General features: G+C 34.7%; 1 protein-coding gene across 2 annotated transcripts; it reads right to left on the bottom strand.

Annotated features, from left to right (window-relative positions):
- Nucleotides 1-267: 267 nt before the first annotated feature.
- LOC101510345 (uncharacterized) lies at nt 268-13247 on the bottom strand. 2 transcript variants are annotated; one of them, XM_004513578.4, is made up of 14 exons: nt 12987-13247; nt 12550-12856; nt 12235-12269; nt 12041-12119; nt 11863-11938; nt 7675-7755; nt 7421-7563; nt 6754-6804; nt 6091-6250; nt 4542-4743; nt 3107-3214; nt 1935-2060; nt 1760-1811; nt 268-1080 (listed from the first exon to the last, which is right to left on the bottom strand). In XM_004513578.4, exons 2-14 carry the CDS (start codon nt 12805-12807, stop codon nt 928-930), a joined length of 1524 nt encoding a protein of 507 aa, XP_004513635.1. In that variant the 5' UTR covers nt 12808-12856; nt 12987-13247; the 3' UTR covers nt 268-927. The 2 variants fall into 2 exon arrangements, with proteins under 2 accessions (XP_004513635.1, XP_073223653.1); XM_073367552.1 differs by lacking the exon at nt 12987-13247 and having other exon boundaries at nt 12774-12853.
- Between the last annotated feature and the right edge of the window lie 43 nt (nt 13248-13290).

Below are 13290 nucleotides of genomic sequence, written 5' to 3'. Positions count from 1 at the left end.
AAAGAATTGAGTTCAAAGCAACAATATAAAAAACTCATTGTTTCTATTTGGGTGAGGGACAATATGATGCAAAATCTTTTATTTGAGGGAAAAATTGTTACAAATCAGAAAATATTTAATCATGTATATTATTTTATTGACTATTTAAGACCTTTAGATTAAATTAAATGAAAGAATGAAATTCGGTGTCAAATTAAACTTTGACACCATGGTGTCCATTGATCCCATCCCTCTCTCTATATATATATATATAGACACAGGTGAAAATGATGTTAATTAGGCATAACCATATGTATTCTTGAAATAAGAGCTATGTCCCTTCTAAAATAAAACAATATGAAATATCTGGAGATCCTTAACCAAAAGTTCTCCAAATTCCCAGAGAAGAAATAGGTTATACATGTACATCGAGAAGGCAAAAATGTTCAGGACTATAACATCACAAAACCCATGAAAATATATTCCTTCCATAATTTGATTAACATGAAAATCCTAAGATGAACAAAAAGAAAAGAGCATTGAAAATTCTGAAAGGTGCCGAACTTCCTTTCTTTCCCAATCTTCAGGTCCTCTTGAACTTTCAATTCATCAAAAATCATATGGTTCTCAGGTCAGCTCATGAATAGTACCTAGCTAAGTACAAGTTTTACCATCACCTATCAGAATGCTTCAAGTTTATCACCACCAGTTATGTAGTATAAAGGTAACTTCTGTCCATTCACTCGGTTATAGCATTGAAACGATGCTTTCCCCAGTATTTGCAGTAAAAGCCACAAAATATTATTGCACAACAGCACAGCTGGTTTTGCCAACGAAATGCATCTTTAGCTTAACTTACAGATAATAGAGTAAAATGTATTTGATGCATTTCCTCAGCTTCACAAATAGCATGACAAAGGTGAACATGTCTGTGTTGATAAGACAGTCCTAGTCTGCATCACCAAGCCCGTCACTCCCATCACCCCTCTTGGATATGGGAGTAAAATTTGAATTCGGTTTCTTTTTCTGAGAGGCAATTTCAGCGTTCTTTCGTAAAACAGCTCCAGGTGATGGATATGGTCGTTGTTGAAACAGAGGACCCTGAAATTGATCAAGTAAGAGAGATTATACTTCATGTTGAGTGTTGAGCAAGGTCAAACTGAAACCAAAACTAGAATTATGTCACGCATATTTCAGCATGCATTTCCTTGGTTTCTGAATAGCGGTCATAACTGCTAGCCAATGGCGCTTGATACCAGCAACTACTAAAGGCTAGCTTTGCATCAAATGGAATCTAAAAGTCAACCAATTCTACCTGTAAACCTTCGCTCACAAGAATAGTTTCACCAACTGCGTGATTATTTACAATGACCTTTACGTTTACAACTAAAGCAAATGATAAAATTCTTATGAGAATATTAAATAATCTAGCACCAGGTTGGTTGAATTCTTTTAGGGTGTTTTTGCAAATTGGTTTTTGGAGGGTTTTGAAGGGGAGAGCTTTGGAGGGTTAAGTTTATATTTTGATATATATTTGATATTTAAAAAAATTAAAAGATTATATTATATGCTCATTTATCATGTTGCTCTTTTAAAATTCTTTAAAATGTCAAATATATATCAAAATATAGACTTACCCTCCAAAATACAACTTGCAAACAGACCCTTAGTTGAAAAATGCATAAAGAAAATAGATAGGATATGCACTATTGAGAAAGCAACTAAAGAGAAGATAGAAACATAAGAGCTTCTGAAAAGAAAAAAGAAAGAATGCACATACTGTTGCTGTTGTGTCAGCTGCTCGCGGCTGCACACCTTTCAGACCCACCACCCTGAAATAAATCATAAATTTGTGTTTACTAATCAGATTTTTCTATCAAAACACCGAATTTATCACTATATAAGCTATTCGGTATCATAAATTCATATGCCTGAGTGTGCGAATATATCCATACCAGCCACCACGAGGAGCATCTGAATAGGAGCTGGGGTCCATAGGATCCAACTCATCATCCTCTTCATGAGCGCGCTTCTTTCCCAATTTTTTACTTCCCTTATCAAATGGAGGTTTCCAGCTGGCCCTGGAGAGACAAATGAGGATCAGTATGTTCTCTATGGCATTGAGAGAATAATGTTAGGCCCATTATTAATAATAGGAACATTATTAATGTGGGTGGGGAGATAGAACAGATTGGGACATGGGGGTAATGGTGATAATGAGTATTTGGGGGTAATGGTGACCATTAAGGTAATGGTGACCATTAAGGTAGTTTTTTTGGTGTAGAGAGTAAGGAGTTGGTCCTTCCTTCCTGGTACCTTTCAGTTTCCTTTTCTTTTCTCTGTTAATTCCATCTTCTAAGGAGTACCACCCCATTCCAATTTCCATTTCATTGTTATTTTTCTTCGTTAGACTCATTGTATGAGGATATCTCCTCTGATATGGTTCAATACAACATATTTATCGATTATTCTTTCTTCTTAATTTCTGAGTTGGATCCTATTAAATAACTCAACGGAAACATCATGACATAAGATGAGATCTCTTCTCCAATAATACTTTCAAGAAATCCAAAGCTAAAACCCAAAAAAAAATACCTTAATTTTTCACTATTTCTGGCACGTCAGTAGGTTCAATTTTACAGAGATGTTACGTAATCGAAGTCCAACATTGATGGCATTGATTGTATTTGATTGTTTGAATAATCATCCTCTTTCAATGACAAACATTCTAGATACTATAAGACAACAATGTTAGCTTTCTTTTTATATTCAGCATCAATTTTCATCAATCCTTTTCCTCAGAATCAGAATGCACCTCCCACTACTGAACTCTACAAAGTATTTTCTCAGAATGGAAGCAACCCTTAAAGAAAAATATATACTATTTGTTTTAGGGGAAACACAAATATTTACTTGTAATACAAGATCTTTAATCACACAAAAAATGATCGAATTTTAAAGACAGTACAATGTAAAAAAGGAGATGATCAAAACGATGGACAGTTTCAATTGAAATTTATGCAATGGAGTTCATGCCCCCAAGGATGGCAAGTTGGTAACAATTAGAACAGTAACAGTTTTTCGGAACAATTTAACAGCACTGAATATCTTCATACAAAAACCATACCTCTGTTTGCTAGCCATTTTATCAGAACTTTGACTGGGATGTGCAGCATTGCTTTGCTGATTATTTATACTTGAGACCAAATACTGACATTGTGGAAGATTGAGAGCTCTGCACTTGATCATATGTTAATAAAAATTAAAACCAACAGAAATATTAGATATGAATGTTTGGAGCTAACTTAGAATGAATTTGGAATGAAGCAGCCAATCAGTCTATTCTCAATATATTATCAAGATATTCAAATAAGAGCACTGAAAAAAAATGAAGCAGGAAACAACACAACATTTAGACTTTGTTTGCAAGGAGGAGAAAATAGAGAAATAGAAATTTTTTATATTTTTTAGGAGAGTGATTTTGTAGAGAATGCTAAAAGAATGCTTAAGAGTAATATATTTTTAATTTATAGACTATTATAACAACATGGAAATAATTTGAAGAATTTGTCTAAGTCCTCCAAAGGCCTCCTCCAATACAATTTTTGAGTTCCCCCAGAATAGGGGGATTTTGTATTATGAATAAAAACAAAAGCCTCTCCTCCCAAAACTCTTCATTCCTTCCATTTCTTTCTTCCTTTTTTTCAAAGCCTTCTCCTCCCTTCCCTTCCAAACTCGCAAACAAAGCCTTAGTCATTTACTAAGCAAGCACTCGTTTGACCTCAATTACATCTCAACGTGCGAATTTCATGCATTTACTGCTAAAGCATAGAAAACATTCAAATCTTGAATAATGTCTGAATTTATGAACACAATCAATAAAATGCACTGCACTTCATGAAAAAATTTGTAAGAGGAAAATTAGAAGCCGTGATTGTGTAAGTGTAACCCATTAGAAATAATTTAGCACTTATAGTTATTGTATAAAGCAAGACACGCTGGAATCTGTAATTAATTTTGGTTGTCAAGAAATTTAATTTTTGCCCATTTCCCTCTATGTAGGGATTAATTATTTTTGGTTGTCAAGAAATTTAATTTTCAATTTTATTGGTTACACCCCTTTTTCTTCTTCAAATTACACCCAAATAGGCTACATGAACTCGATTCACGTATTTTAAGTAATTAATTTACTATATAAATAATCTTAATTTTACGTAAAACTCAGTTCACGTAAGTAACCTATTTGGTTGTAACTAGAAAAAACAGGGGTGTGACTAGCAATAGTGTTTAATTTTTGCCCATTTTCCTCTATGTAGCGACAAAACTAGATCACAACCAATGAGGTAGACATTACAGAACTATAAATAATTAATACTACCATTCATCAACCAACCAACCCCCATCATTCTCTATTACCATCTGAAGGATACCAATCAATGAATAATCAAGGTAACTTCAGCATGAACATGCAGCCAAACAATGTATGCATATCAATGGCAGAAACAGTGCAAGAGAAATTATCCAAAACTAGTCCAGAGTAAGCAAGAGTCACAACTCTCTACCTGGTGCAGTGATTGCAGTAACCCCATGCTTGCACAAGGCCTACACCCCAACCACCACAGCCCATGCACTTCTGTAAATTAGATGATTGGTCCTCCACATGACCAACTGGCAAGACCAACCGATCTGACACAACTTCCTGAGAAGAATTAGGATGCTTCCATTGTGATACATGAGTTTTTGTATTGTAGTAATACTTGTGACCTTAAGCAAAAGTAAAAAGTAAATAAGATAACTTACAAAATTCATAAAATGGGGGCAAAAGGAGATAAGAGGATTTGACTATGTATTAATGCTTCTAATATTTATTAAACAACTGCAATCAAGCCAAAGATAAACTGACCCAACCACTTTTAAGAGGCAAAGACCATTGTCGCATGTTTAACGTTCAAATATTTTAAGTACAAACTGATATATATACTGACTCTGATTGCAAATAATATATGATCATTATAAAAATTGTAATGTTTTCACAAAGTGAATTTGCAAGAAGTATAGTTGCTAATTGCACCGAAATACATGCAAAAAGGCCAAAATAAATAAAAAGTCAAACATCAAAACATTTAAGATTAGTCTTTGTCATTGTTTTCCAACAACTTAAGTCTTAAGTTGGGAATTGAGGTATACTTTTTTATTAGACTTCAAACACTTGTTTGGCGAAGTAATTTAGCATTAAGAAATTCAATTCAATGAATTTATTATGTCTTCTAGTATGTTGATTTTTTTAGCAGGATTATGCCTCCTTTTCTACAGGCCCTTACTGGTAACCAAAGTAGGATATCAGAATTGTCATCAATTATATTTAACATGTTAACAATGTTTAGACAACCGTCACCGTAATGGGGATTCTATCCTCATTAATCATTGTTTTCTCATATTTTTTTAAGAGGTTGTATTAGTATCCGAATTCTGTGATTTTCTACTTTCAATCAAATGTTCCCAAAAAAAAAAGGAGAATAAAGAACAGAAGGAATGAAGAAAGAACTAGAACAAGCCTTCTCAAATTTCAAGTACCAAGGCACTAAATTTTTCCAACACCAAGGTTAGATTTCTTTCAAGTGTGACAATAACCAACTATAGATGTGTGTGTACTTGTGTTCGTGTAAATTCCTTTTCTTTATATAATTAAGATCTCGAGATGATAGCTTTATTTGTGCAGCAGCAATTGCAGAAAATTTTGGGAAGAAACAGCTGATACAGACGGCAATTGAAACAAAGAGTTGTAACGCAACAGCCTCAAGATCCATGATACATTTGAAATCCCAGTTGCAAACCATAATTATAGCCCTAATTTAACGTGTAAAATTGCTTATACTTGATAACAGTATAAAGATAAATTATAACAACTCTTAGAGGCAGGAACTCCTACTAAACTACAAGAGAAAACATTTAGTTTAAGCACTACTCTTAATCAAAGTCTGTCACAGCCTCCAGTTCCTAGCCTGACAACAGGTACATTGGTTACAGACTTGCTTTGATGTTAGAAATATATAGCAAATGAAATTCATAAAGTGACCAAATGCAATAGCAGGATATTTGTAAGTGATGAACCTGATGTTTCGTCCAATGCCTCCACCCAATTTTCTGGAAGACGCAAAGATGGAGGTGACTGCTCAGTTAAGGATGTTTCACAAGGTTTTTCCCATTGACTCTTCCCAGTACTTTCATTATAATAATAAAATGCACCACTTCCTGGATCTTTTGATTCCACCTACATGACAAATTAGTAATTAATATGTGATAGTAAACAGTAGGGTATGAATAAAATAATAAATCCTAAAGAAGAGAAGGAAATGATAGAAATCTTGTAATTTGAGATCAGAACGGGAGATCACACCATCTATATACCTTCAAACCTAACCATGAACTTCAATCTTAAAATGTAGAATTTCATTATCAGAGTGGAAACCAACATCTGACTCATCCTCTTTAAAATCTAACATGGGATATATTCTTCTGTATTCCGTAGAAATATCAAATCTTCGTAGTTAATAGGAATTTATTTACCATTTTGGTTTTTCAAACAGATCTATAAAAGATTTGTGATTACTAAACATGGGGCTGCGATGATACCCAAATCATTATTCTATTTTGTCGTCAAAGCTGGGATCTAATTTATAAAAGTTCATATTAATTAGCTTTAGAATAGCTGTTTACAAGACATATGCAAGAAATGTTACATCTAAGGAAACGTTTGTAATAAGTGGTACATACCCATCCTGGAGGCAACTCTTCATTTCCCCTAAGCTCAGCTGAAGTACCTTTCTGAAATTCAAAAATGGGTACCTAGTTAATTATCAGGTTGAAAATGGTAGACTGTAAAATATCTAAGAAACATGAGAGCTGAAAATCAAATTCTAAATTAAAATTGCAGAACAATATTTTTTTAAATTGTTAGGATATAGAATATAAAATAATTAGAGTTAGTAAGTAGAAGTTAGTTGATGAGTTGGTTAGACGTTGCTAAGAGTTGTTATTTTGGTTATTCTTAGAAAGTGTTTCAATAGCTCCTTTGAAGTAGCCTTGAGTGCAAGGTTATCATCTTCTTTGTTAATCTGTTGTATCTTCTCTTTCAACCTCACTACATGAATTAGAAATCATCCTTTTGTTTAAAATCTTTATCTTTATTCCTTTGAATCTGTTTTTTACACCATTATTCTAGGAATTCTTTGTTGCATAAAGAAAGTTTCCTAACAAGTTCGAACATCACTTGAGTTCAAAGTTCACACCCAAAAGAAACTTGAAACACTACATTTTGAAATAAATCCTTGAAAAAGCATTATCATCCCAGCCTCCAGAGAAGGCAAAAATAAATAAAACCAAAAGCTGGTGGAGAAAAAGAGGGGAAAAAGAATCAGGTATGTTAAACAAATATTCTTACAAGATCCTCTGTATGTCTATCATCTTTAAGAATACCCCGAGCTCTCAACTTCTGCTTGAGGTACTCGGGCAATTCTTTAGCAGCAGGTTTCTCCTCTGGACAACTATCAATTTTAGATTCAGGCTGACCAAATGCATTGTTACCTACTCCACAGTTTCGGAAGCGACAAAGTTAATGCATACTCACTAGCTCAGTTATTGTGATGTTAAAAGGATGCAGCAGCATGACTAAAATAATTTTGGAATTCAATTTACCAGAAGTGGTGTTAAGCTTGGGAACATCATTATAGGCACCTCCACCAGGTACACCATATCCATTACCTATTTCTGTGTTGCCTGATATATAGAAATAAAGGCATATAAATCACATGGATTCTTTAAATGTGTAATACAACTATACATGAAATTAACCAACACTGTTGACTAGTAATGTTTATGAGAAAAAATATAAACAAAGTGCAATCTCGTCTAAACGCCATAGAATAATATCTGTAGCACTTAAGAGTCAAGACATCTTAGCCGGATTTCTTGCTTTTTCTTTTTTCCTAATTAAAAGTCTATAAATCCACATGGGGTCAAAGTGGAAAGGTTTACTTTGAGGAGAGATTTTCTTTCTATTATGTTGAGTTCATGAGGCTCGTCATACATAGCTTCCTTTATTTACTTTATTTGCTTCAGGTGTTTTCTCCCCTGGTTTCATCATATTATATTTGTTATCATTCAAAACCAATATTTTAGCCATCGCTTAATTATTGCATCATTTATGTTCTCTTCCAATTCACAGATGCTTCTAGTGCATCACCACCTTTCGCCTCCTCTATATTTTTATCATTTTAATGTAAAATCTGTTGAGATAGTAGAGGCATAGGTGCCAATCTATGTAGATTTCCTTGCAAAAGAGTCGTCGGGATTGAAGGTTGAGGGTTCGACGGAAACTGTCCCAATTCAGTCGAATCTGTCGCATTCCATGCAATTTGCAGCAGGGAGTGGTTTGTTTTCCATGTCCCTGTCAGAAGCTAGAGAGACATCATAGAAGATTCTGGAGGAGGATAAAGAAGGGGCAGACTGGGATCCCGAGGGACAAAAATCATTCACTAAACTGTAGCTACAGTGGTGCTGTTGCATGGTTTGAAGAATCAGAACTTGAACGGGTAGAACTCATCACAACAATATTTCTATTGGGTATCAAAGATGAAGTTGGTAGACTTTTGAAGCATATCTCATGCTCGTTCAACTCAATAACACATTAAAAGCTCTTCTTGGTACTAATATTCAGGCTGAGGGTATAGTTACTCAAGGTTCAAGTTGGGAAAAAGAGATAAAATCTGATGCAATTATGAGTCAGATGGTGGAGTTAGCCCAGATTTCCAAAGCTTCGATTCAAAAGTTTGTTGATTATGTTGCAAGCATCATTGTTTCTACAACTGTGAGTTTGTCGTTGATAACACTACTGAATTGGTGTATTGTTGGGATAGGGATACTTGGAGCTTACCCAAAAGAAATTATGATGAATGGCTCTTTGTCCTTCCATAAGTGGGAGATCCATGTGGCAACCATCAAAACAGGGGTATGTTGCAGAATGGTGCTAGGAACTAACACCTTGCAATGGTGGAATACAAGTGGCAACAATCTAAAAGGAAGCAAGCTGCAAAAAGGGAGGTCAATACATGTTACAAGTTTTACACCTATGTGAAGATTTTTGTAGATTGCAACCTTGAGGACAAGGTTGTTTTGAGGAGGGGTGTATTGTTAGGATATAGTATAATAGACACGAGAGTAATTAAAGTAGTTAATGGTTGTTATATTTAGTTGGTTAGGTAGTTAGGACTTTTGTGTATTAATAGGGATTTATATAGTTAGTTGAGATATTATTGAATATTGTAAACAATTGTTGAATAGAGAACAGTCTCTATTGTGAAGGGGAAACCCTTGGAGGAGAGATTTCTCTCCTACTTCTTAATAAAAGTGTTCTTTCTTAGGAATCCAATTCTTGTGCTGCTATTTAAGAAATTTGTGGCAATTTATGGAGGAACATATAGGCCTCTTAGAAAGGTCCCTGCAGTTGCTAAGGAAGAACAACCTTGTAGTGAACCTGAAGAAATGTAATTTTTCTAACCCAGAAGTAAAATACTTGGGCCATGTGATATCTGCACAAGACGCGGCAGCTGATCCAATGAAGATGGAGGCAATGCAAGAATGTCCCACCCATTCCATATGATTGGGCAGCATGATGTTGTAAATAGATTGCTTGGAGGACTATTTATGTTATTTTGTTGAGACAATAGCCGAAATGATTGGCATAGACAGAACGTTTCTTCAACCCAACCCTACCATGAGTCTGCATGATATCACCTTTTTACACAGTGTATGGAAGAGAACCTCTACCAGTTATTCGAGCCAGGACATTTCCATCCAAAGTTGAAGTGATTTATTTGTTGGAAAGGAAAGGGGTGATATCTTAAATGAACTAAAGAGCTATTTACTTCATTTCCATCAAACACACGAGCAATGCAGGGAAGTGTACTTTCATGTAGGAGATTGAGTATACCTATAGACACAGCCATATAGGCTGAAGTCCTTAGCCGAAACGAGAAGCTAGCTACAGGATTATGGTCCATTCCAAGTCCTGGACAGAATTGGAGTAGTGGTTTATAAATTGCAACTTTCCCCGAATAGCATAATTATATGTAGTCAGTAGCACATATTGTAGCATAGCGGCAAACCCAAAACGCTATAGTGGTGTAGTGGGTGGCAGTATGGCCACTACGTCGAAGTCGAGGGAAATAATTCAAGCACTTTATACCATACATATATAATGGCTTAAAATAGAATAAAGCACAAAATTAAACACGTATTCATAACTAATCATGAAAGTTCATTGCTACTAATATTCAAACATAATATTAAGCAAAATAACAAAATAATTCTAGCCTACAAGACTCAAAATAACACATCTAAGATTCAAACATAATATATAAATCAAAATAACAAATAACTTGTAAGGCTCAAAATAACAGGTACTGTTGGTGCAGAAATAGAAAAGCAGAAACATTAAAACAGAGAACAAGTTGGCGCAAAGAAGAAAGGAACCGGGAGGAGAAAAATGGTTGCAGAGAAGAGGGGAAGGTTGGCTACGTGAAGAGGGAAATGGGCGCAGAGAACATTAGAAGGGTTGTAGAGAAGAGAACAAGTTTGCCGTTATCGTGAAGTAACCTTCAAAAAAAAAAAAACAGAGCACTCACTCATGCAAAGAAAGGTCACGATGATGACACTTAAAAAATTACCTGCGGTAAAAAGAAAATACAAACACTAATGAAAAAAACCCTAAATTGTTAAAAAAAAAAAAAAACAAGGGCACTTTTGACATTTTGCAATTGAATCACTGTATCAGCTTCACACTTTTCTCGTTCGTGAAATCTCTGCGATTGCGCTACGGCCGCAACCCTAAAACGCGACAGAACACCGTACTTCATAGCACAAGGCCTCTGAGATGCGACGCTGCTATTGCGGCCGCGGCAGCCACTACTGACAGAGCCATAATTCATCGGTGTTTTATGTAAGGATGTTGGTGCATGTTGCGACACGCACTAAGCACAGTCACTGTCGAGGCATTGACAAGGGAGTTGGAATTGCAGACGGTGGAGAGTTATTTGTGCTCTCGAATCTCCAGTCTTGTGGGCTAAAGGAAGTTTCAATAAATTTGTCTTTAATTTCTACTCTGAATTTCCTTCTTTTCATCTCTTGATATTGATACTAGTTGCGTCTATCAATCTAATATACAACAGACTAAGCAATGACACTTATTTATACTAAGACTGGTGAACTCTTCATCCTATTCAAATACGGAAACATATCATGATCACGGTTAAGAAATATGGAAACTAATCCTAAGAGATAACTAAAGATATTTTAAGATAGAAAACTAACCATACGAAATAATCTAAGAATAAGACATTTTTCATATCATCTAACTATATATCAAGAGAAAAACAATAAGCATTGCTTCACCTAGACTGCAGATGAGGTCACGGAAATAAGGCTTATAAGTAAAACAACAAAACTTATCTAACAATCAATCTCCACTATATGCACAGAAAAGACACATTTGTTTTGTTATTTCGATAATGATGTTGATGTACAGAACGGGAAAAATAAGAAATCCTCATAAAAGTTATCAAAAAAGACAAATTCCAAAAAAGAAACTCATCAAATAGCAACCATCATAATTGTTAAAAAGAAAAGTCGAAGAGAACTGAGCATCCTGAAGGCCAAAAAGCGGAAATAAGAGGCGCAACATATAAATAAAGGAAGCCATAGAGGAAGAGAAAAAACTAAGGATATATAGCAATATAACCACTCCAGAAATAACATCAAGCTGCAACCACTGAAAAAACAAATGATACAGAATTTAAAATATTTGGTTAAAGTTATTAAACTACAGACCTTCTGAACGTGCAGTTTTTCCTCGCTTAACAGCCATTTCAGTCCTGTGCTCTGTGGCCATTTTCAACAGATGTTCCTATTTTATATATAAAAATTAAAATGGAATTGCACCCTGTCTAGTTCCTATGTTTATAAAGAAACAAGAAAACCTAAATTTTATCATGTAGCTATGATGCACCTTCAAAGCATTGGGGTCACGACGTTCTGAGAATAAGTCTAAATTATCCTTGGTAAGTGATGCCACAGTTTCCACCTCTCTAGAATGAGACAACAAAAACATCTAACTTGGTAATTCTTATTTTCTCAAATCACAAAACATGTAACAACTATTTCAAAATCCATAAACCATTCCACATAAAAAGCCCATCATACCTTTGACTCCTTATAATATTTTGGGTAGCAAGTTCCTATAATTGAAAAATCCAAAACAATCAGAATGATTTAATGAATAACAACAAAATAAAAAATAAAAATAAGATTTAGTTCATACACACCAACTTTGTAAAGATTTTTTACACTGTCAAATAATCATAATCGATCCATCATTGACTTTCATTATATCTAACTTAAAAGTCATACAAATGGTGGTTTGTGACGGATTGATGGACGGTTTCAAAAGTTTTACCATGAAAGTGCATCAAAATTATTCTAAAAAGAAAATTGTAAACAAACACAAGGGATACAGACTTGTTCCCTCAAGACAGCATCCTGAGCAGCAGCATCGATGTCGCGCGCATTGTTAAATTGTACGACAGAGCATTCCGTAGAAGTAGTGTTTGAAGATGTGGAATTTATAGCCTCTGGAGTTATAAGGGTTAGGGTTCCTTGTTGAATGTCATAATAAGGAGGAGCATTTGGATATTGAAGTGTTTGAGCAGAGTTTAAAGAATAATTAGGTAAAAACTGAACACCTGGAGGGAGTGGTTGATCTTGGAAATTCTCCATAAATTTTTGAATTTTTTCTCTATTATTATCACATCAAAACCTTCGATTTCTGACAAAGCAAAACCAAGAGTCAGAATGATAGTAGTATTAATTTAATATATAGTACAAAATTTCAGTATGTGAGTGTGATTTAATTAAAAGAAAAAAAATGATGAAGAATAGAGTGATTGGAAGTGTACATGGATTATGTGTTGTTGATGATAAACGGAGCCACCATGCGTCGAACGAAAGCGTGGTAGTTGTAACAGCGAGAAAATAAGGAGCGATAATTGCACAACGAGAGAGGGAGAGAGAGAGACGGGACTGAGTACTGCTTCTCTTCCTTCTTGTAGGGTATGTTTGGTTGTGGGAACAAAGTGAGGTGAAAAAATAGCTGAGAGTCGAAGAAGAGAGAAAGATCTCGCGCATTTGATATATTGTTTGGTGTAAGATAATGATCAGCGAAATAGAAGCGAGAAATATATATATATATATATATATATA

The sequence above is a fragment of the Cicer arietinum genome, chromosome 4 (genome assembly GCF_000331145.2).
Source record: "Cicer arietinum cultivar CDC Frontier isolate Library 1 chromosome 4, Cicar.CDCFrontier_v2.0, whole genome shotgun sequence".
NCBI lineage: Eukaryota > Viridiplantae > Streptophyta > Magnoliopsida > Fabales > Fabaceae > Cicer > Cicer arietinum.
This window is presented reverse-complemented; position numbering and strand designations above follow the sequence as displayed.